This window comes from Tasmannia lanceolata, unplaced genomic scaffold, assembly GCF_043159265.1.
Source record: "Tasmannia lanceolata isolate RefF3 unplaced genomic scaffold, GAP_Taslan_0.1 ptg000013l, whole genome shotgun sequence".
NCBI lineage: Eukaryota > Viridiplantae > Streptophyta > Magnoliopsida > Canellales > Winteraceae > Tasmannia > Tasmannia lanceolata.
Genome location: NW_027518690.1, coordinates 32,942,864 through 32,968,196, shown reverse-complemented (window position 1 = coordinate 32,968,196; position 25,333 = coordinate 32,942,864). Strand labels below are relative to the sequence as shown.

Genomic DNA, 25,333 nt, shown 5'->3' with positions numbered 1-25,333 from the left:
CTCAAGAGACACTTTATTGATGATCCAAGTTAGTTATATCGCCAAGAGGTGCGATCTAACGGCCATTGTTCAAACCAATCTAAAGGATACTTTGAAGATGTACTTTGATGAGATGCTTTTCACATTGAAAAGACATCCATGGCTCTATAAAAAGAGCAGAAAGTCTGTCTTTTTAGAGTTAGTTATTGCTGGACTTTTCTCTCATGAAATTTTCTTACTTTCATGTTTACTCTCTTGTTTTTAAAGGATGAGTTCTATACTAAATACTGTTTTTCTGCAGAAACAGTTTTAGTGATTTTCTCTAAGGCTTATAATTTTTAAAGGGCGTTTTGGGTTTGATTCCGCTTGTGCAAAGCATCGTCAAACATTTGTAGGATATTCCTACAAGGCTTCATTGTATCTTGGAGGCAATTCGCAGATCCCCGTTGCACACTAATGGTGGGGGCGAAATTTGTCTTAAGGAAAGTGATTACGCCCCTTGAAGCATCACCACTTATGATCTTAGATATCCATCAGCCACAGTTCACACCAACAAATAAATCATAATTTTAATAGAGTTTTTTATATTATTTTTCAGCCTTTCTCACCCTCTCTTGCCCCCTCACCAGTCACCATTGAGTAAGTAATATTCCGTGAAAAAGAATTCATGGTTGCCAAACATGGCCTAAATCTTCTAATTTGGTGTTTAATTGCACATTGATCATAATTATTAGATTGATATGACAAAGTGGAAGTCAATGAATTCACCAAAAGGAGTTTGTAGTTACATTACTCCGATGTTCATCGTGTTACATCTGTTAGATCTTAGGCAGGATGAAGATGGATGATCAATACCTAAACTAGATAAACATAATACCTTATCCGATCTTAATCTACCATATCTAATTGAATGAGATTTCTAGTAAATAGGTTCAATTTTTTATTGAGTTAAATACCAATTGACAAAATCAGTTCTAATTGAAAGTTCTTGATTCATCAATCATTATAGACGGCACTAACAAAGATAGAGAGTGGCAGAGGTAGAGAAAAAAAGAACGATTGAAGGATTTTTGATCGTGGGAAGTTGAAAGAAAAAGAAGGATTTTTTGTCTTCTCTTCCTTCTTAATTTTTCCCTAATATCAATAACTCAATTAAAATGACATCGTCTCCAATCATAGTGTAGGAGGGTTTTACCCCACTTTGTGTGAAAGAATCGATAGCCACCAAGATGTATTCATGTCCAATTGGCTGCCTTTACTTAGGCACTTTTAAGCCCTCTTTGCAGACTATGACCAATTCCATATTATAAGGGAAAATCAGCTTTATGTTAGATTTTTATAATTTGTGATACAACAAAAAATCCCAGTTGATTAAGGAAACAACAGAGTACCTCGAAAACCAACATATTCTTGAACTCAAGATCATGGGCTAACTAATATCGAGACTGCACAAGAACAAATTGAAGCATTTGGTTATAAATAAAGAAGATCACATAATGTTACTCAAAACAAAGTAGATCTTTAAATAAGGAGTTTCAATTCTATCCAATATAGTAAGTAAACTGCAAGGGTTTGGTACGGTCGCTTCACTAGAAAAGCGAGGCCTACTACTGCACGCTAACTCCTCAAAATCTAACTTATTTAAAGCTACTTGAAGAATCAAAGAGTAAGGCTAAAATATTTATTCTGACAAACAATCTCATGCCAAAGAAAATCTATATGGAATCCTCAGCATAAATTCATTGAATCTTTTCTCATCAAATATCACCAGTGGAGCCAGGATTTATGCATGGGGGGGGGGGGGGGGGGGGGGGGGGGCAAGCTTATACATATGGAGGGCAGGCCTTCAAATTTTAAAGGAGGCTGGACCCAATTGAGTTGGGTCTATTAAGGATTTGGCCCAACTCAACAGGGCAACTGCCCCCCTTATGCTACATGTAGCTCCACCCCTGAGTATCACGCACCCATTATACTAGAGCCTAATAATGAATAAATGCAATAAAATATAATAGCAAACCTCCAAAACCAAGGGCGAGACATGACAGAGGACAAAACCCTAGATATTTGCTAAGGTGTATAGATCCATGCTAGTACTTAGATTGTGGGATCATGGCCGTCAACCCTCGATCAGAGATCCATGATAAGATTGTAGCGTTTGGTGGAAAACATCACATGACAAAGCCCGGAGACATTGCACACCCACATGCATTAATTTCCAAATTATATTTATATTTATTATTTTGTATAAAAACTAATGTCAAATGGTTATCTTTATCAAATGCTTGACATGCACTTTGGGGACTTTGGAGAGGATGAGCCTGCCACATCAATTGATGAGTCAATTTGGTGTGTGTGACTCATCAGGTGATTGACAATATCACACTTAGTGAGAGGGTAGTTGTCTTTTTTGAAAGGCAAAACAATATATAATAGTGAGGGGGTAGTTGTCTTAGGTGGATGGGTGTGAGTGATGAAGACAAGAAGCCTTGATCTTGGACCCCGATCTAATAATGAATGGACCTAAAAGATAGGTCATGTTAGAGATAAAATGTCACTCCAGGTTCGAGATGAAAAAGTCTCAAGAGTTCTTTTATATAAGCAAGGTGCCACCAAAGGAGTTTATATTCCTGGAATCAAGAAAAAATTAATTTGTGTTGTGAAAATTGAAAATCCACACCCCTGAGAGAACATAGAGTTTTGATTGAAAACCATTGCCCTCCTTATCTCCGTTTTGCCCATTCAGATCTTCGCACCCACTGATCTTCATAGATTTATTACAAGTTAATGTCACATGATTACTAATATACTTTGAACATTCTAACAATGACATTAATGAAGTCTTGGTTTTATTTTAGATTTGATTTTTTTACTAGAAGGCAAACCTTGGTATACATAAACTTGGAGAAATGTTGACTCAGTTAAACAAACTATTGTGACAAACAGCTCTATGCTTAGTCGTATTTAGCAAGGATCTAATCATAAGGCAACTCAAAAGTCAGGCTCAAGTTTTATGGAATCATTAAGGGGCCTTTTGGATATGCAGATTTTAGAATCCGGGAATTCTTCAAAATTGTAGCTAAGATACAAGAGAAGAAGCGAACCAGCCGCCACTTTTGACTCGTTTTTGACTTCTTGCCCTTCTTCCCATCAGCAAGAGAGTAGATCCTCCCATATTTCCAGGATTTAGAAATCTTAGGATGCAGGAGAGATTTTTAAAACCTGATTTTCTCGCTTAAAATCCATGAAACGCTGCCACAACAGCAGCAGCAGCTTGATCATGAACCCTCTTTTACACTGTTTTCAAACTAAAAACCTGGATTCTAAAATCCGCATATCCAAACAGCCCTAACTCTCAAGGATTACTTGAAAATACTTTAACGAAAATACAACTATTCCCTTAGCTCGGAATACAAACATCACAAAACTGAAGATCAAACATAACTTTATTTGGATACAACATCACAAAGGCCAATTTGCTCACTTTCAATAGTGACCAAGTTAAAGTCTAGTATTTTCGTAGAACATTATTCTTACCAGAAATTACTACTTTGACACACTTCTCAAAGACCTTCATGCCATGCTCTAACTTTCTCCGTGCTATGGGGTTTCGTTCAGGTAATTTAAGACTCAGTCATCTTAGGTAAGTCGGCAAGTAACTTCGGGAGTTTTAAAGCAGTGGTTTGAAGTCGACATTTCTCGACAAAAAAGACCCACATCTAGTGCACTGCATTTTCGTTTTGTTGACGCCAGAGTAGACTAAACAGCAGCAACTCAAAAAATATAATTACAGTTAATGAACGCAACAAAGGTTAGCCAGTAACAAGAACAACCAAGGTTCATCTTTTCAGCTTACATATCAGTTACTATCTAATACAAGTGCTAAAAGGAGGTGGTTATTGTTTAAATATAGATTTTTCAGTAAATGCTGTCTACTCAGAAGAGAACAGTTAATGAAGATGATACTTGATTTGAATGAGAACCATCCTCTTAATGCTCTATAAAGAATGATTTCATTCTTTAACCTGTTTAATTACAACTTATCTGGCGAGTAACTTTTAAATTTATACAATACAAATCAAATTAAAAAAATAATGGTACAAAGTGCTCCAAACTTCAAGCGCAGGTTGGATACCTCCATGAAACTTTTACCTGTGGAATCCGAAGAATAAGAAATAGCAACGGCTCTTTCTATGATCTTCCCAAGTGAAGAAAACATCCCCCATCATTTTTTTCTCTGAGGATCCCTGCTAAGGCCGTGTTTCTTTAAGGTTTGGATATAATTTCTCATCAGGGTGAATTTGTTAGTACCAAGATGATAAAAGTAATCCCATGTGTAGATCCCAGTTTTGTGCAAATCATCGAAAGCTATTCTGGCAAAGTAAACAGCATCATTGTCCATTAAGGGTAGCGATTTAATGCAGAACAGGAAAAACATTAAAAAAGGAAAGTAGTCCTGGAATACCTTACTCCATAGTTTCCTACTGGTTCTGCGGACATGATGCCCACATGCCGTCGCCCAAATATGACCTAATTCAGGAAATGGGGAATGTCAGGCATTTAATCTGAATAATCTCAAAATGCACAGAAAATATTTACTAGAATGAAGACCTGTAGATCAACCAAATCATGGCTAAATTTTGATGTAATTTAACAAAAACATAAAAAGGGATCTGTCAGTTACATTTTACTGATTTATGGTCAGTATGATAATACAATACTAGTTATGAGCATTCTCTAAGTTCCCTCAAAAAATTCAAAAGCATTCCATAAATTCCCAGAGTAAACTTCTATAATTTTTGTATCATGCCAATTGATGGATGGCACAGTTCCTTGCATCGGTTATGGATATATATGGCTACAGTTTCCAGCCATTCCAATTTGGTATTTTGAAGACTTTAGATTCAGAAGAACAAAACTTGAAAGTTACACACAAATAGGACAATTAGAGAGATACGCACATCCAAGATGACCCAAGAGGTCTACAAAACTTGAAATATAAGCTTTAGAAATTATGAAAAGGAATGACCAAGCAGCAGTGCAAAGAATACTTTAATTTAGCTAGACATAATTTACACCAACGACTACCTTCTCACCACCCACTGATCTTATCTTGCTGTCAGCAGCTGGGCTGTAAATTCTAAGGAATTCAGCCGACAGATGAAATATACTTCCATCAGAAAATTCCACCTCTACCTGAAATGCAGGTTGAAAGAAGTTAGTCATCTGATTTATTTAAGTAAAAAAGCAACTCATAGGTGGGTAGACAAACTTCCCTCTCAAAAAACATAACTGAGATGTAAATTGAGTACGCTCAACTGCTCAAGTATGATAACTAACAGAAGAAAAGCATGCTATCGATAACCGTACAAGGAACTAGTACAAGTAAATGCTTGGTGGAAGCGTATCTTCAAAAATATGTCTAACAATTATATGCTAGACATGCCACTCAACTAGCAGCAAAAAGTGCTGCTCGAAGAACCTGCACTCAGCCCTTTTAAATTTGTATCTAGGACAACCTTATAGCAATGAAACCAGCAATGCACCTTTACAGCCACATAATACTAGAGACACATTAAGCATTGATAATCTGTTGCCTTTTGCCTTCTACTGCATGTCACATTTAGGATCATTCCCTTGGTTTTGTTATGATCATGAACTGCATAATCCATATTGAATCACATATTAGAGAGAGAGAGAGAGAGAGAGAGAGAGAGAGAGAGAGAGAGAGGGGGGGGGGGGACTATTTTACTTATTATGTATGGATATTAGGAGAAACATTACCTGAGCCAGTAATCACTGGTATTTTCATTTTCCTTACGCTTTTCTATTGCAGACACATGCAAGTAATTAATAAAAAATTGGGTGGCCAAGACTTGAAGGCTGTGTTTTTTTTTTTTCATTTTTCTTGCTAGTATTGGTGTTCTACTTCTTCTTTCTTTAATCCTTATTCATTGAAGAACAATCTTCTTGGGGAGCTCATGGAAATACACCGACAATGCTGTTCCTAAACCGTAAGTTAAACCCTCTAATCTTGAATGGTCTCAGTTAGACAAACTTTTACACTCATTTTCAAGTGGACGAGAGCGGTCGAGTGGTCTCAGTTAGAGATGGGATTGCAGAACCCCGTTCCTAGGAAAGAACGATAAATTTTATAACAAATTGGATATCTCGCAATCAGCTTGATCAACCTGGGTATTCCATTTCTAAGATTGAGAGTTCCGAGGCAGCGAAAGTTGCACAACATTATCTTAAAATAATTTAGATTACAGCAAGGAGGAAGTTAGACTGGTTCTTTTCACCCTTTCGAGAGAAAAAGCCCTGGTTTCTGCTTGGGATTCTTTCAAAAGTGTTGGGACTTTGTTAAAGGTGACCTGATGGCTTTCTTCAACCAGTTCTTTGATGGCCTCCAGTTGGATAAAAGTATGGGGATGACGCAGGGGTGAATAGCAGAAGCTTTGATACCAAATGCGCAGATAGGGTAGCGGAAGCAAAGGGCGGGTAAGGAAAAAGAAGTTAGAATGGTAGTTGAAAGCATTGAAACTCAACTCAACTCAAGTCAAATGAACTAAGCCTTTGTCCCAAACTAGTTGGGGTCGGCAGTTGAAAGCATTGAAAAAGGCTTGGAAAAGGGACTAGGGGGTATGAAACCAATTGAAATCTTACTTGAAGGAGTTATAGTTATTGAGGGAAACCTAAAGGAATTAAAGGAGGATGGGTTAAGGGGATGGAGGTTGGGTGAAGGCTTTTCAAGAAAGAGGTTCTTGGGTTGTTAAGTGTAAGCCCAAGGGTTCCCATGGGTTAATCATTCACCTTACTTTCTTGTTTTGATGCTAGCAAACTAAATTGATTAGCTTTTATGGACTAAAGTGTTGCTTTGAGGTGTTGTGTCATATACAGGAATTTCATGTCATAATCGCCATTACACAACTCTTCTCAACACATAGCTTGTGGATCAAGAAAGCAAGGAACCAAGAGCTTGCACCTACATTGGAGGCATCCTCATTTGAAGATGTTCAAGTCAAGAAGCTCAACATGAAGATCCTACAAGTTCCCATCAAGTGTCAAGAAGAAGGTTGGAGTTGAACAAGCCATTGGTGACTCCTCATGCACCTCTCAACATGCAGTGAAGATTGGAGGAAGTCACAAGAGCCAAGACAACGTTCAAGATGTTCACTCAAGCCAAAGAAGTCCAAGAAAGTGCAAAGAGCAAAGACATTTCAAGAAGACTCAATGGTATACACTTTAGAATGTAGTTTGGAGTCCTCTTGATTTTATGTTTAAATGCATTTTCGATATGTTTTCAAATGGTTTTCATACCTAAGTTTTTATATCTTTGAAAATCATTCACACCCAAATATGTGTTTGAAAACCTAGGACTAAAGCCCAAAGACCAAAGCCCCTGGATTTTAAAGTTAAAAATAGAATTTTACTCAGGGTCGGTCGACCGGGCTAGGCTGGGTGACCGCGGGATGGTACCTGGAATTCCAGGGCATCTCGAAATTTATCAGGCCGGTCGACTGGGGTAAGCAGGGCGATCGCGGATCTGTTTTCTGGAAATCCAGAAAACATCCAGGTTGGGCTTGGCGGGCGACCGCGACGGGACTGGCCGACCACGATAGTGTTTTTGAGCCGAATTTTTATTCAAACAGATTGCCCTAGCCGGGCAACCGCCGTAAGGCCGGTCGACCTTGCCGTTATGAAATTTGAAATTCAAAAAGAGAGCCCGATAAGGGCGGGCGACCGCCATGCCTGGATCGATCGCCACGGCCTGGAAATAGAGCCGTTGGGGCTTGCACATGTTGACTTTTGCAACCTTGTATTTTACAGTTTTACCCCCAAACGATCATATTTCCTTGTGGGCTATATATACACTATCTAAACCTTTCTAAACAACTTTTTGCAAGATCAAATCTTATCTTCTTGAACCTAAACTTTTATATGAAAGGTTAAAATCTCTTTGGACTTGTATTTTTACATTCTTTCAAGAGGATCTCCATAGGCTTTACATTTGTATCTATTTCTTGGAGAGTTTGTGAGTTTTCAAAGTTGTAATCCGCCTAATCTAGAGGCATTGAGAGTTCTTATCTTTTAATTCTTCATTTATATTTGAGGGTCTCCGATTCAGCCCGCTAAGAAAGGTGAATCATTGTAAGAGGGAGTGTGCCCTCGCAAGGCTTTGTGCGGGTGTGATCCCTTTGAAGGAGAAGTTGGTGTACGGCTTTGAGATTCACCTGTTGAAGAATCTTACATTTTAGTGGAAATCCCAAGGAGGTAAACTTGGAAGAGTGGAGTAGGTCTTGTGATAGACCGAATCACTATAAATCGTGTGTTCCTTGTGGTTGCTTCTCTTCTCGTTCTTCTCTTGCGCATTGGTGATTGGTAATCTCTAACCCTATTTGTGTTTATGTTTTAACTTAACAAGGGTTAGTGAATGTATGCTAAAGTAAGATCTAAACCCTAGCTTCCATCATATTGAATATTTGAACAAGGGTTAGACCATATATGCTTAATTAATAACTTGATTTGAATAATTCATTTAATTAAGCCCAAAAATTTTAATTGACCAATTCACCCCCCTCTTGGGTTGTCACACCCGTATTTCATTAAGAATTGGGGTCTGTTTGGATACCCATGAGATTTGGATTTGGATTTCTCACATTTGGGAGCCCTTTTTATGTTCAGATTTGGATCTGGATCAAATCCTTAGATTTCCAAATCAGCTACAACAGCGGAAAAAAATCTGATTTCCTAATATGTTGTGCAAAACAGTATTTGGAAATCCATATATGCAACAATTTCCTTTGCCCTCTCTCGCCCTCTCTCTCTCTCTCTCTCTCTCTCTCTCTCTCTCTCTCTCTCACACACACACACACACACGCAACCAACATGAGCATGAGGATGATCGATTTATTTTGTATCCAAACTCAAATCCAAATCCAAATGCAAAAAATGAGGTATCCAAACGGACGGGGATGTTTGAATGTAATCGGTGAACAAGAAAGTGGTAGTTGTTAGGTTAAGGGAATGGGGATGATTGAAAAGGTACTTGGTTTCAAGGTTAAGGAAAAAGGAAGGGAGATGATTGTTAAGTGGTTGTTATGCCAACATATCGGCCCTAGTATTTTATGATAAAACAAAAAACCAAACACCAAATAATTTAAAATCTTCTGAGAGGAAAATTAAGAATGAGATTTACCACCACTATTGGTCATCCCAATATGTTGGCATCGAATTTTGTTCTAATTAAGAAGGTAGAGCGCATTGTTCCCAAATGGAGGTCTATCCATGGCAACTCTCATGAACATTTTTATGAATAAATAAATAAACACCAGCTAGGAAACAAGATATATGTAAGAATGACAGATAAAACAGTCACAATTGACACATATCTATTCAATCCACCTTACCAACATAAACATGGTGCAACTTGCAGAATTGATTTACCAGCAATGATTTCAAAGGCATGTGAAACAAGGGGGCAGGAAATTTAAAGTTGCTCAAACCATCAAAATGATCATATTTAAAAAAAAAACCATCAAAATGATCATGAAAATGAAGAGATAAGAATAGGAGCTCAACAGTCTGCAAGGCCCCTAACACCTAAAAACTACAGAAAAAATAATAATAGTGAAGATACCAAAGTAAAAATAACGCCAATATACCATGTAGTGATATACTGTAGTTGCAAGAAAGAAATAAAACATCCAAAAAATACAATTGCATTAACATTCGGTCATAACAGCCAATTTAAGAAAATACAATTGCATTCAAAGAAGGCATGTTAGAAAAGAAGGAAAATGGATGTTTACGTTTTTTTGTTAATCTTGTATGGCTTACATTGAATTGGTATCGGGTATGCCCGTGCCAAAATATGTTAATCTCTTGTATTGCAGGCTGGGACTTCTCTTCCCGAATGCTATTTGAGAATTAATGAAATATGTCAATTTTCAAAAAAAAAAAAAAAAACTGACAATTTAAGAAAAACCTAAAGAAAACATGATCTTCAGTGACATTGAAAGATAGAGACAGAGAGAAAATAAAAAATGATACATATTCCGTGAAACAAACAACCTTATGATAACATTATGCTAGATCCACGGAAGGATTTAGCACTGGTTCTATGTGTAAGAATATACCAAAGCAGAAGTACGAATAAATGACATGGTTATTCTTCTTTTTAATCTTTATAAACAAACAGCTGCTTCCATTAAATCAATCCAACAATCTATATTTGGGCATCATGATTTGACAGTTAAATTCAAACTTAAGCTGTTCTTAATATTTGAAAGTAACTTTTTCAAATTTTCTCCTAAATTGGACCATACCTCAAAATTAAATGCTAAACTTATGCATGGAGTAAAGGAATACTTGCTTATAAATAGTATATACGACATTGGGGGGAATTCTATGACCAATTCTAGAATCTAGTTACCCGCTGTTCCCATAATCTCATAGATGCTACACATCTGTTACCTCACATCTAAAGCATTTCCATGAGAGTAGTCCCCTGCTTGATTTGAGGATTAATCCCAATAAATGTCCTATACATATTTATAAATTAGGGAAGTTATAACTTCAATCACTTGTTTTGATGTTGTCACTCCTCTAGTTTAAACATCTTAGTCTGGTTGTTGACAGCTATTTGGAAATCTAACATACTATCATAGATGCTACACATTGGTTACCTTACATCTAAAGTATTTCCATGAGAGTAGTCCCCTGCTTGATTTGAGGATTAATCCCAATAAATGTCCTATACATATGTATAAATTAGAGAAGCTCATATCTTTACTCTCTTGTTTTGATGTTGTCAATCCTCTACTTTAAACACCTTAGTCTGGTTGGTGATAGCTGCTTGGAAATCTAAACAGCCAATGAGAGAACTGCAAAGTAAAGAGAGGTGTGTCAACAAATATAAGGGAGTGATAACATAATTGCAAAATAAGTGAGTGACAACATTATCGCCTTATATATAGCTCACTGCATGGTTGGTTCCTTATTTTCTTATTTATTATTTTTTTGGAAAACAGAAAGATTACTAACAAAATGATAAACTATAAACATCATTACAAGGGGGAAGAAATTTGCCCACTAATAATACATCTCTATGGAGTGAGGGTGTGACTCGGGTAGACTTTTAGGAATTCGAGTTGAGCTTTCATCATAAAATCAGGTCGGGTTAGGGTTGATTTCAATTCTTTTTTTAGCAAAAGCTCAAACCGACCCGACCCAAGTCGCACCTCTAGTATGGACCACTCTTAGCAAGAGAGCCAGCTACATGAGTCCGTTACACCGGAAAAAGTCAACATAGACTACCAAAATTAGTGTGAAAAATGCCTGCCATGCTCAGCTGGAGGGGCACAGGGGTAGGGGGAGGATCCATTTCAGCTTCTTCTTATCTTTGGCTTCCCATCCTTGATTATTACAACCCATTTACTACAGACATCTTCGAAAGAATACCTCTTAAACCCTTCCATTGTAAGGGACCAACCATCTACCGTGCTCTTCACCTGTTAAATTAGGTGTATTATTTTCATCTCTTTTTTTCCTCGAATGTTATCCAATTCCTTTCCTACCATAAATCCCAAGTTAAAGCATAAGGAATCAACCTCTATAAGATATGATCATTTGGTATCAAAGCAAAGGCTCTTAAAGGGATTTTTAAATTTCAAAATCTAAAAGAGAAAAGATCGTGACAATCCAAATGGATTTTGAGAGAGGCCAATCCACTCTAATTCCTCCATTCTTTGATGGAACGAATTTTAGAGCTTGGAAAGTAAAAATGATTGCCTATCTCAAATCCATAGATTTTAACATCTTAGATGTCATTGAAAGGGGATTTTCTATTCCATGGAAATGTACTAAAAATCATGCAAAATTATTTTCATTAAACTCAAAAGCTATTATTATAATATGTTGTGGACTATGTCCCAATGCTTTTGAAAAAATATCATCATGTACAAATGCAAAAGATATTTGGACTAACCTTGAAAACTTTTATGAGAAAAATGATAGTCTCTTTTCAAATAACAATCTTGAACAAAAGGAGACTATGCAAAAATCTTTTGCAAATGAAAATTCTTTCAAACATTCAATTTCTAATTTGGAGTGTCAAATTGAAAATTTGAAATTAGAAGTTAATGAAAGTTTAAAAAGAAATGAAAAATTAAGTCAATTGAGCAAAGTTTTGATAAACAAAAATGATGACATAATTAAACAATGCAATATCCTTGAAAAAGAAAATAAATGCCTTGAAAACACAAACAATGAGTTAAATGAAAAATGTAAACTTGTTTGTGAAAATGAAGAAAAATATAAAGTTAACTCTTCTCACCAAATAGATCATCTTAAGAATCAATTAAATGAGATTGAGTTAATAAATAAAGAACTCTCTTTGAAGAACCAAAGATTATAAGAAGATAAAGACAAACATACATAGTTCATGTGTATTCTTGTGGTTCTAGTTGCTCCTCATTTACCCATGCTTACTCATGTTCATATTGTGGTAGATTAGGACATCACAAATCTAGGTGTAGGCTTAGATTTGTGAAATCAAACAAGTTTGTATGGGTAAGAAAGATTCACTTCCGCACACAAACTTAGTTGGAACCAAAGTGATTTGGGATCCAAAATTCCTCACTCAAATCATTGTTTGAAATTATTGATATATGAGGTTGTGCTTTAATTGCTATATTATATGAATTTTCTCTCTAGATACTATATTTCAAATATTGAATTTCTTGTATCTAGATGATATGTGCTTAAATGATATATCATTTCAATTCATGAACTTAGATACATATACTTGTACTTGTTTATTAAAGTTTGTATCCATGCTCTTATGTACTCAATGATCACATCATTTTTATACTATGGTCTAAAAGTAAAACACTTGTATATTCTTTTTTAGACTATATTTTGCACCTTATTGAAAATCTTTTAGGAAAATCCATCTAAGTACAAAAACACACACATATGCACTTAGCATCTACAACTAGAAGAGCTAACCTGTCAAACCTTGCTAGACATAGATCAACCATAAATCATATTTTGTATCTAGCAAAATCCATCAAACACACATCCACAAAGATCTTCATTGAAAACATATGTCCACTCAATCACATGAGCCTAATTGATAGAAAAATAGAAATAAATTTTTAGGAGTCCTCACATGGCCTAGGGATCATATTTACAAGTCCATTAGAAACCCATAAAAGAGAGAAAAATAGGAGAAAATCGATTTGTCCATAAAATCCCTTGAAAAATATCAAGAAATTCGAAACAGGGGTGTGGCGGTCGACCGAGCCTAGGCGGGCGACCGCGGAAGGCAACCTGGACAAAATAAAAAGAAATAGGTTTGTCGCAGCGGGCAACCGCGGATGGTCGCGAGACGAAAAATAAAAATGGACAGGTGAGTCGCGGAGGGCGACCGCGATAGCCCGGTCGACTGCGATGGTCGAAAACTGCACATTAAAGGGCTTCCGCGATTTATTCTTCTAACTTTCGCCGTACTTTCTTCTCCTAGGGTTTTCTTCCCTCTTTGCTCCCAAGCCATTTTCGGTTGAAGATCATCAAGATTAAAGCATCCAAGTGAGTTTTGATCCATTCATCTTCTTCTATTTCTCATTTTCTCATCTTCTCTCTTTGTTTCATCCATTAAATCACCCCATAGCTCATTCTCTCCACATTTTCCTCATATCTCTCATAAATCTTTCGATTTCTTTCTGTTTTCCACCTTCTTCATCCATTCTCATCATCTTATTCAAAACCCCCTTGGTTCTCACTATGATTCTCCACTTTTCCTCAAAACCCTAGTTTACAAAATGTCAACTTCAAGGAAATCCCGCGCACAAAAAGGGAAGCGGCTGAGAACCGAGCCGGAAGAAGATGTGTTCCCCACCGAGCACTTTTTCAACAAGAGGGCCATGGAGCGATTCAATCAATATCAAGCTCGAAGCGTCATCTCAGGGAGAAGAGTCATCTTTCAAGACTTTGAGAAGTTTAAACTCAGATCCTTGTTCGAATATCAACGTTGGACCCTCTTTCTTAAATTCAACGCAGTGTTTTATCCTAAGATAGTTAGGTATTTTTATGCAAATTTAAATATTGCCCACGGAGGAGTTGTCATGAATACCTATCTTCAAAGAAATGAATTTGGATTAAACTTGAAGGAATTGTGCTCGTGGCTTGAGGTACCTAATGATGGCATGAGGATTTTCTTCTGGAAAAAGGATGAAATAGAAAAATATTTCAAGAGAGTTGATGTTTATAAAACCTTAGGAACCGTCCCGCCTCCTGAAGATAAACAAAACATCAATGCCAATGCCATGAACCCTAAGGCTCGAGTCATTCACAAAGTTGTAGCCTATAATATAACCCCTAGGGCAGGAAACTTTGATGCAGTAAAGCCCTTTAAAACCCTCATAATCCATTGCATCATGCAAAAGATTCCGTTAAACCTAGGATACATCATGTTAGGTTACATGGAGAAGGCTATTCAAAGAGGACAAGGTGGTCTTCCATATGGAATTCAAATTACTAAGCTTTTGAGGCATAAAAAGATCAACCTAGACAAAGCATTCTCAGAGAAACCTGATCCCCCTCTCAACCACACCACCATTATCCTTATGAAAATCCCTACATTTGGTGGAGAAGGTCCTAATGGTGTTGAAGTAGAAGAAATTGAAGAGGCCTTGAAAGAGAATGCAGAGGTGACACAGATGCTGGAGCAGATTAGAGCTCATGAGCAGCGGCGTCAGGCTCCTACCACTGGAACATATGAGGAGCTTGTCAGAGATGATAAAAACCTGAGGACTAGATTAGAAAATCTCACCACTAGATTCGACACCCTCTCCATTGGACTCGATACCCTCTCTACTGGATTTACGACTGTTGAGAGTCAGAGAGCCACTGATCATACTCAGATGATGGAGCTTCTAGTTGCCCAGGGGCAGACTCGAGCAGAGGAACATGCTGAGATGCTACGAGTTCAAGCACAGCAGCATGCTGAGATGATGCGAGCTTGTCAGAGGAGTCAGACCACTAGATACTATACCAGGACTCCACCTCGTGAAGAGGGCCCTTCTCAGGAGTGATAGATGTTCAGCACCTTTATGGCAGCAGATGCACTGGAGATTGCCTTATCATGATTTCTGCTTGATCATCTTTTTGATTTCTTCTCTTGCCCAGTTTGGGCTTTTGGACTATGTTTATATTTTCTTCTCTTCATGGATGTTGTTCATGCCCGATGTGGGCTTTATGCTTGGTTTGTATGCCCAGTATGGACTTTATACTCTCTGTTGATGGATGTTGATGGTGCCCAGTAGGGGCTTTTGGTTGCTTTTATATGTGGATGGATATACCATGTATGGCATAAATATGGATGTACAGGATGGTTGCCCAGAGAGGCTTTTATGTTTTCTTTTTATATCATCTTCAGAGTATGGCATAATTATGGATGTACCAGATGGTTGCCCAGAGAGGCTTTTATGTTTTCTTTTTTATATCATCTTTAGAGTATCTTGTAGTTCAGTTGTTCCGTGGTGATGAGTCCTTGTTTCTCACACCCGTTTATGTATCTCTGATGATTGTTTGACAGGATGAAAAGAGGGTGTGTCTCTTCCATTCTCTATGCATGTATATGGAGCTTCATTTTGCCCTATCTATATATACATGATCTTTCTTTTTGCCATGGATGTGCACTTCTATTGTTTGTCCTGTTCCTGTATCCATGTGTTTATTAGACCGTGCTCTATTCTTTATCATTGTGTTTTGTCTAATAATCATCCATTCACATTAAAATTGTGATTATCCTGTGAATGGAGCAACTGTTGATTGGTTTAAAAATGATTACATTCAAATCATGGGTCCTATGTGACTTGAACTCTCATATTTAGACTAGATGCACATAGTTAGGATGAGCTTTCACCAAATGGCAAGCAACTTGAACTTAAACAATTATGTTATAGATCTGAGCATATTCATGCTCAGGAAGAGACTTGTCTGCTTCAAGTTTGGAAATGTAACCCAAGTATTGAAATCATTCACCATTTCCATCATATCATCTTGTCATGCCTTATTACATAGGTTTCACCTAGGGCCAATGACAAATTCATAGGGGGAGAGCCAAATGGTTATATATTCATAATTATATAGACCATTGTGATATACTCACATGATTTATTGCCCCTATAGTCGTGCTTAAAATTGCAAATCTATAGATCAAAAATAAAAATAAAAATAAAAAATAAAAAAATAATAATAATATGGCTTATCATGCACCTTACTTTGTTTTCCCTTTAGATCATATTAATATGGCTTATCATGCAAATCTATGGATCATAATAACAAAATAATGATAAGCATTACTAGAGCATGAATGTACTATCGTATACTAGGCACATAACTTAGATAAGTTATTATTAACCTTGACACACCATTTGCAGTTTCATTGTGAAAATCCCTTTTGTTCTTGCCAAAGGGGGAGAATTTTGGGAATTGATTAGGTAGTCCATGGTTAAATGCACCACACGCCTTACATTCACATATTTCACTTGTGCATATAGTGAGGGGGAGCAATGCTCTATTGAATATCATTTGATCTATAAATGTCTATATTTTTTATATCTCTTACCTCCCTAATCAATTTGTTTGCCATCATAAAAAATGGGGAGAATGTAAGCCCAAGGGTTAATCATTCACATTACCTTCTTGTTTTGATGCTAGCAAACCAAATTGATTAGCCTTATGGACTAATGTGCTGTCTTGAGGTGTTGTGTTGTATACAGGATTTTCATGTCATAATCACCATTACACAACTCTTCTCAACACATGACTTTTGGATCAAGAAAGCAAAGGAACAAAGAGCTTGCACCTACATTGGAGGCATCCTCAATTGTGAAGATGTTCAAGTCAAGAAGCTCAACATGAAGATCCTACAAGTTCCCAACGAGTGTCAAGAAGGAGCTTGGAGATGAACATGCCATAGTGACACCTCATGTACCTCACAACATGCAGTGAAGATTGGAGGAAGTCACAAGAGCCAAGACAAAGTTCAAGATGTTCACTCAAGTCGAAGAAGTCCAAGAAAGTGCAAAGGAGCAAAGACATTCCAAGAAGACTCAATGGTATACACTTTTAGAATGAATTTAGAGTCCTCTTGATTTTATGTTTAAATGCATTTTCAAAACGTTTTCAAATGGTTTTCATACTTAATTTTCTTTATCTTTGAAAACCATACACACACCCAAAAATGTGTTTGAAAACCTAGGACTAAAGCCCAAAGACCATGGCCCAAAGCCCCTGAATTTTAAAATTAAAAATGGGATTTCACACAAGGTCGGTCGAACGGGCTATTCCAGGCGACCGCGGGATGGTATCTGGAATTCCAAGACATCTCGAAATTTATCGGGCCGGTCAACCGGGCCAATCCGGTCGACCGCGGATTTGTTTTCTGAAAATCCAGAAAACATCCAGGTTGGTCTTGGCGGACGACCGCTATGGTTCGGTCGACCGCGATAGTGTTTGTGAGCTGATTTTTTATTCAAACAGATTGCCCTCACCGGGTTACCGCTATAGGGCTAGTCGATCGCACTAGTATGAAATTTTAAATTAAAAAGGAGAGCCCGATAAGGGCGGGCGACCGCCGTGCCTCGGTCGACCACCGCGGCTTGAAAAATTAGCCGTTGGGGCTTGCGCAGGTGGACTTTTTCAACCCTGTTTTTTTCAGTTTTACCCTCAAACGGTCATATTTCCTTGTGGGCTATATATACACCATCAAAACCTTTCTAAACAACCTTTTACAAGATCAAATTCCATCTTTTTGAACTTAAACTTTTATATGAAAGGTTAAACCTCTTTGAATTTGTATTTTTACATTCTATCAAGAGAATCTCCATAGGCTTTACATTTGTATCTATTTCTTGGAGAGTTTGTAAGCTTTCAAAGTTGTAATCCGCCTATCAAGAGGCAAGAGAGAGTTCTATTTTTATTTTCTTCATTTGTTCTTGAGGGTCTTCGATTCGGCCCGTTAACAAAGGTGAATCATTCTAAGAGGGTGTGTCCCCTCGGCAAGGCTTCGTGCAGAAAGGGTGTGTCCCCTTTGAAGTTGAAGGAGTCGGTGTACGGCTTGGAGATTCGCCCGTTGAAGAATCTCATATTTTTAGTGGAGATCCCAATGAGGTAAACTTGGAAGAGTGGAGTAGGTCTTGTGATAGACCGAACCATTATAAATCGCGTGCCTTGGGGATGTTTTCTCTTCTCCTTCTCTTTGCACTTTGGTGATTGGTAATCTGTACCCTTTACTTACACTCATGTTTTATTGAACAAGGGTTAGAACACATAGGCTTAAAATAACATCTAAACCATAACTTTCATTATCTTGAATAATTGAAGAAGGGTTAGACTATAAATGCTTAATTAGTAATTTAATTTTAATAATCCATTTAATTAAGCCCAAATTTTTAATTGACTAATTCACCCCCCTTGGGTTGTCACACCTGTATTTCACTCTTCCTCCCGAAGATCTGCAATTCCACTCAACAAGAAGATGCATAAAAAAATGATGAAAGACCTAACAAAGTCAAACCAAGTAACAACGGTTTTTGTTGAGAAACGAGCATGGGGAGGTCCTTAGGGCGTACGCAAGCCCCATTGGTGTGGCGCGGGCCCCACTGGTGCGACGGATGCCTCGGAAGCAGCGACGCGTGCAATCCACGAAGGATTAAAGTTATTGGCTAGAGATCGTCTACTCAATGTGGTGGTAGAAGGGGACTCTTTGAACGTGATCCTGATGTGGGATGGTCTTGCTATTCCTTGAGCTTTCTATTTTTGAGTTTTCTTGGGGAAGAAGTTAGAAGTTTCTTGATTAATCTTGATATCTAGGCTATTCTTTAGTTTCTAAACTATTCTTGTCTTTCTATTTTCTATGCCATTAGGGCCTATAAATATAGGGTATGATAGGTGTATTGATCATCTTGGAATTGAATAAAAATTTAAGTTCTTATTTTCTCTTGTGGATTCAAGAGTGTTTTTTTTATTAAAAAAGGCGGTATTCTTCTTTGACAAGTTGAAGACGGTATTCTTCATCTTTCCACACGCCTCCGCCGTGTCAAAGTGGTATCAAAGCGAGGCTTCTCCTCGGATCGAACACGCTTGCGTCTGCATGGCGTTCCAAAGACGATCACCTCGGATAGTAATACGAAGTTCTTAAGTCATTTTTGGAGGACATTATGGAGGCGATTTAACACTACCTTACAGTACAACAATGCATGTCATCCCCAAATAGACGGTCAGACAAAGGTAGTGAATCGTACTTTAAGGAACATCATCCGATGTTTGTTTTCAGACAGGCCTAAGCAATATGATTTTTCTCTTACTCAAGCTGAGTTTGCCTTCAACAATATGACGAACTACTCTGCGGGCAAATCTCTTTTCGAGATTGTATATGAACGTACACCAAAACATACATTGGATCTAGTATCGTCACCAAAGCTTCCAGGAATGAGTGTTGCTGCTGACAAACTGGCCGAGAGGATTGTGACCGTGTATGTCGATGTTCAAAAAAAGTTGCAAGAAGCTAATGCCAAGTACAAGACAGATGCTGACCGGCATAGGCGTTTGAAAGCATTCAGAGAAGGTGATAGAGTGATGGTCCATTCAAGAAAAGAGCGCTTTCCAGTTGGGACATACTGTAAGCTAAAGAACAAGAAGATTGGTCCCTACCAGATAGTCTAGAAGATTAATGACAATGCATATGTTGTTGATCTTCCAAAAGAAATGGCGATTTCACGAACCTTCAATGTTACAGATCTATTCGAGTACCATGAGCTAGATCTAGATAATAACTCGAGGGCGAGTTTCTTTTCAAGTGGAGGGGATATAATGTAGGATGGTCTTGCTATTCCTTGAGGGTGAGAAGTACTTGTCTGAGGTGACCAACGTGCTCCTCCTCATTACGACTATAGATCAGGATGTCGTCAAAATATACCACCACGAACCGACCAATAAACTGCTTAAGAACTTGGTTCATCAGCCTCATGAAGGTACTGAGTGCATTAGAAAGACCGAACGACATCACTAGCCATTCATATAGACCGTCCTTAGTCTTGAAAGCGGTCTTCCACTCGTCACTCAGTCTAATCTTGATCTGGTGATACCCGCTTCGCAGGTCCAACTTGGAAAACCTAGTTGACCCGTGTAACATATCCAGCATGCTTTCCAATTGGGGTATAGGGAACCTGTACTTCACAATAATCTTATTAATGGCCCGACTGTCGATGCACATGCGCCAGTTCCATCCTTCTTAGGTGTTAACAAGGCCGGTACAACACATGCATTCATGCTCTCCCCGATCAATCCTTTGCAAATCAGCTCTTCCACCTGTCCTTGTAATATCTCATTCTCTTTGGGACTCAGACGATAGTGTGGTCGCAACATTGAAGGTTCGCGAAATTGCCATGTCTTTTGAAAGATCAACAACATATGCATTGTCATTAATCTTTTAGACTATCTGGTAGGGACCAATCTTCTTGTTCTTTAGCTTATTGTATGTCCCCACTGGAAAACGCTCTTTTCTTGAATGGAACATCACTCTATCGCCTTCTTTGAATACTTTCAAATGCCTATGCTGGTCAGCATCCTTCTTGTACATGGCATTAGGTTCTTAAAACTTTTTTTGAACATCGGCATGCACGGTCACAATCCTCTCAGCCAGTTTGTCAGCAGCAACACTCATTCCTGGAAGCTTTGGTAACAATACTAGATCAAATGTATGTTTTGGTGCACGTCCATATACAATCTCAAAAGGAGATTTGCCCGTAGAGCGGTTCGTCATATTGTTGAAGGCAAACTCAGCCGAGCAAGAAAAAAAATCCCATTGCTTGGGCATGTCTGAAGACAAACATCAGATGATGTTCCCTAAAGTACGATTCATTACCTCTGTCTAACCGTCTGTTGGGGATAATACACACTGTTGTATTGTAAGGTAGTGTCAAATCGCCTCCATAATATCATCCAGAAATGACTTAAGAACTTCGTATCACAATCCGAGGTGATCGTCTTTGGAACGCCATGCAAAACGCTAGCGGGTTCGATCCGAGGAGAAGCCTCGCTCTGATACCACTAACGTAGGCAAAAGCGTGCGGAAAGGCGAAAATCACCGTTTTCAACCCGGTTGAAGAAGGATCACCGTCTTCTTTGATAAGATCCTTGAATCCACAAGAAAAAACACTCTTGAATCCACAAGAGAAAATAAGAACTTAAATTTTTATTCAATTCCAAGATGATCAATACACCTCTCATACCCTATATTTATAGGCCCTAATGGCATACAAAATAGAAAGACATGAATAGTCTAGAAACTAAAGAATAGCCTAGAAATCAAGATTAGTCTAGAAACTTCTAACTTCTTCCCCAAAAAAACTCAAAAATAGAAAGCTCAAGGAATAGTAAGACCATCCTACATTAGATCCATTAGCTAAATAGATCGGAGAAACATCCCTGGAGATTTGATAGGCCGTTGGATGAGATGTTTGACTAGGTGAGATTTTCTTCAATGTTATTCCATCACGTTCGGTGATCCGTCAACTCAGTGGCGAATGGAGAGAATGGTGTGACTAAGGAAAATTTGGATCTTTTTCACTATTTTCCCCCTTGACTCTATCATCATTTATTGTAGTGATTAGCTTTGGCTCCCTTTATTTCTTTCATCGATGTACATCGAACATCTCGGTCCTCTTCGCTTGCAATAAAATTGGGTACCATTTTCAAAAAAAATAAATCCGATTTCTTCTCTCTTTTTTTGTAGTGACTAAAATAGCAAAAATGTGCTCCCCCAACCACCCCCATTGCGCATGCGCAAATGTCATCTCCCATGATAGGACAATAACTCTGATACGATTCTGAAATGAACTGTTAGGGAAAAGTGTGTTATTGGGTTTTCCTTTTTAATGAAAGACTCAATTTCTTCACTTGTGACTATAGCACCATAGGAATTGGCTTGAGCACTCGAAAACTCTCCTTTGACTGGGAACATTTGGGAGAATGGTAATAACTATTCAGAACAATCAAGCCTTTATAAAATTCAACAGAGGCTTTGCTAATCGGATCACTCCCCTCAATCTTGGATCCATATATAGTCTCCGAGAAACTAATTGTGTTTCTAGAATTTCTTATGATTATGGACGAGTGGAAATTGTTTATGTTTGAATCACTGAGGTATATCTGATCAACTCTTATTTCTAATCTAATGAATTTTTTAATGGGAGGCTGCTATGGCATACCCATTTTAATTTTGGTTTTCCTTGCAATATCTTGACTTAATGGGGCGGTTCTCCACTGCATAGTTACAAAATTCTTCGAATAATTGAGAAATTCTTGAAAAAATCACAAACTTTTTATGCAATATTTTGAACTTTAAAAATAATGAATAATTGATTAAAAAAAGCTCACATTTCTCAAATTAAATGTGATTTTTCCGAATGGAACCAAATATTTCTGAAATAAATGTGTACTTAATGAATACTTCATCGATTTTCTCTATCATTGAAAAAAAACCATCAATTTTCTCATATATCATTTGTAAATCTCGCAAAAAATCCAAAACAAAAACTGAACTCACACCCTAATCTAGCAAAAACAGGCAATTAATCATTCTTCCACGTTTTTTGTTGTCTTATTTAGAAAAATAAGTGTATATATGTGTAGTAAATAGAGGAAAAACATGCATTTTTCCAAATTTTACTAAACTCTTCCAAAACATATCCTGATTTTTCCAACATCCGTCTTGCCAGTTTATCCCCGAATCCAAACTCTGCAACTATGCTACATGGAGATAGAAATCTCCATTTACATTATCTCAAAAAAGAAAAAAGAAAAAAAAAAGAAATATAAAACCAGTATCAAATCAATCTAGATTACTTTTTAGGTAGTCTTGTAGTTGTGCATATCATGAACACAGGTCTTTTGTTTTCTTTTCTTTTTCTTTTATTTTTTCATGCATTGGGTACTCTAAATATCATGTGAGCAAGATGGTGTAATGTAAATTTTCATGAATTGTGTACCCAAAAGGTCAGGTAAGCCAGATTTTCTAATGTAATATTTCATGAATTTGGTACTCTCAACAGTTCACGTGGACAAGATTGTCTAATGTAATTTTCCATGAATTGGGTACTCTACACTTGATGCGTGCAAGATCTTCTAATGTAGAAATAAACCCAATCAGATCATATCAATAGATAAATAAAACCCACGAAAAAAACTGACCTAGAAAATAGATTGAGAATAGGCTGAACATATAATCAACAAAATCACAAAAAATGAAAACAGGGGAAGCCTATTACTTACGCTCTGAGGTGGGTGGAGGGAGAATCTCGTGAGGCGTGGGTTTTGTACGGACGCATGGATGCTTCGGAACGCTCTGTGAAGAGCAGACATTGGCGGGGAGCTATTTCCCTCCCTCTTTGCTTTGTTTTTTACTCCTTTTGTCCTGCTCATCTTGCTTAAGACCCTTTGTTTTTCATGTTTGGATTAGATTGCAAGAATTTTTTTTGGAAAAGTTTGAAAAGGAAAAATATCACTGATTTTCTACTTATTTTACACTTTATTAAAAGTACGGTATGGCCCACAACATAGCATGATCCAAACCGTCCATTAGATGGACCACAGTCTTAATAGGTTGTGCCCAAAAATCATTTCCTAACCCTCCGATCTTAATGTCAGATGGTTGATCCTAAGCCTCTACAGACCGGAGAGTTAGGATCAACCTATGGAAATATTTCTTTGGGCACAACCTATTTAGGCTGTGGCCCATCTAATGGATGGTTTGGATCATCCTATCCTATGGTACAGGTCAGTACTTTTAATAAAGCGAGGAGTGCTCTCATCAAAATACACTAGTGCTGATAACATTTCCCTCAATTTATTATGATATTTCTCTAAAATTTTTGTATATTTTCTACTTTATTTTTAATCCCTTTTGTTCTCTATCCGGTTAGAATAAATAAGCTAACATCTTGTGAAAGACAAAACCCTTGTACTTGGATTGAGGTTAGAAGTAGAGCAAAATACATGGGCGGCAACTGGCAACAGTAGCCCTCATAAATGAAAAGGGTCTATGTAAAACTACCAATTACTCCAGAAGCTTAAGCTATTGGAGAAGGCATTCTTTAATCTTTTATACTTTAACCTCTTAATAACTGAACCTCCTTGATGCATCAAACCCAGAAGAGGGTCCGCATGTGCCACGTGTAGGTAACCCTAGAAAGAGGGGCCACACGTGAGGGGGTGTTCTAGTATAAAAGAATAAATAACACATTTTCCAACGGCTTAAGCTTTTGGAGTAATTGGTAGTTTCAGTCTCAAATCTGTGGTAAATTGATGGTTAGTGCGCTCCCTAAATCAGTATACATAAGAAGTATTTTTTTAGGGGATTTGCTAGGCGATTTTGCAGAAAGCCACTTCGCTGCTTACTGTTTTTTTAGGATAAAACTAGATGGATTAAATGAATAAGACAAAATAAGTGACAAGGTAATTGTTCTCTGCTGGAAAAGTGAGCCACAAAATGGATTTCTGCGGAATTGCCTAGCAAAACCATTTTTTTTAAACTCCGAATTTATTTAGGCCATGTTAGTTTCAGATTGTGACTACCGATTGTGGTCCCAAGTAGGCCAAAATAAATTCCTCAACATTGCTCAAAGGGCTAGGATAATCCTATGGAAATGATTTTTTGGGGGCCCATCAAATGGACAGTTTGGATCATCTTATGGTTAAAGCACCTTTTTTTAAGAAAAATACTGGATTATATGTAGAAGTGCAACTCAAGTCGATTTTTAAGAATTCGGGTTGAGATTTTACCTTAAATTCGGGTCGGGTTCGGGTTGATTCCAATTCATTGTTTAGCAAAAGCTCAATCATTTGATGGTGGCCTACACCATGTAAAATCTCTCACACTTCAATTTATAGAGATTTTCTTATCTAATGTGTTCACTGCCTTTTTGAACTGTCCATTTGTTGACCACCATCAATGATAGGATTGTTTTTACTAGATTCATTGCTTCTCTTTGTTCCGGTTTAGGCTTGTGATTCACAACGTTCATATCAACCTGGTTTGTTAGTGGAGATTTTCTGCAATTTCTCAGAAAGCCAATTCCCTGCTAACTTTTACAGGAGAGAACAGCCACATGCAAAAGTAAGCCTGAAATGACTTTCCAAAAAATTACCTAGCAAACCCCTTGTTTGTGTAGGGCTCTTTTGTTTGCTTTAATTTGCTAGTGTGGTTCCCAGTTTTTTCAACTATTCGGTTACACATGAAAAAAGATAATTTGAACTAGCATGGTCCAGTTTAATTTAGAGGGAT

At 37.6% G+C, this 25,333-nt stretch overlaps 1 protein-coding gene across 3 annotated transcripts; it reads right to left on the bottom strand.

Annotated features, from left to right (window-relative positions):
- Window positions 1-3,731: 3,731 nt before the first annotated feature.
- Window positions 3,732-23,520, bottom strand: LOC143891404 (Myb domain protein). 3 transcript variants are annotated; one of them, XM_077395978.1, is made up of 5 exons: window positions 23,323-23,520; window positions 9,817-9,895; window positions 5,065-5,172; window positions 4,442-4,506; window positions 3,732-4,349 (listed from the first exon to the last, which is right to left on the bottom strand). In XM_077395978.1, exons 1-5 carry the CDS (start codon window positions 23,376-23,378, stop codon window positions 4,202-4,204), a joined length of 456 nt encoding a protein of 151 aa, XP_077252093.1. In that variant the 5' UTR covers window positions 23,379-23,520; the 3' UTR covers window positions 3,732-4,201. The 3 variants fall into 3 exon arrangements, with proteins under 3 accessions (XP_077252093.1, XP_077252094.1, XP_077252092.1); XM_077395979.1 differs by lacking the exon at window positions 9,817-9,895 and adding an exon at window positions 10,665-10,862 and having other exon boundaries at window positions 23,323-23,470; XM_077395977.1 differs by lacking the exon at window positions 9,817-9,895 and having other exon boundaries at window positions 23,323-23,479.
- Window positions 23,521-25,333: the final 1,813 nt, after the last annotated feature.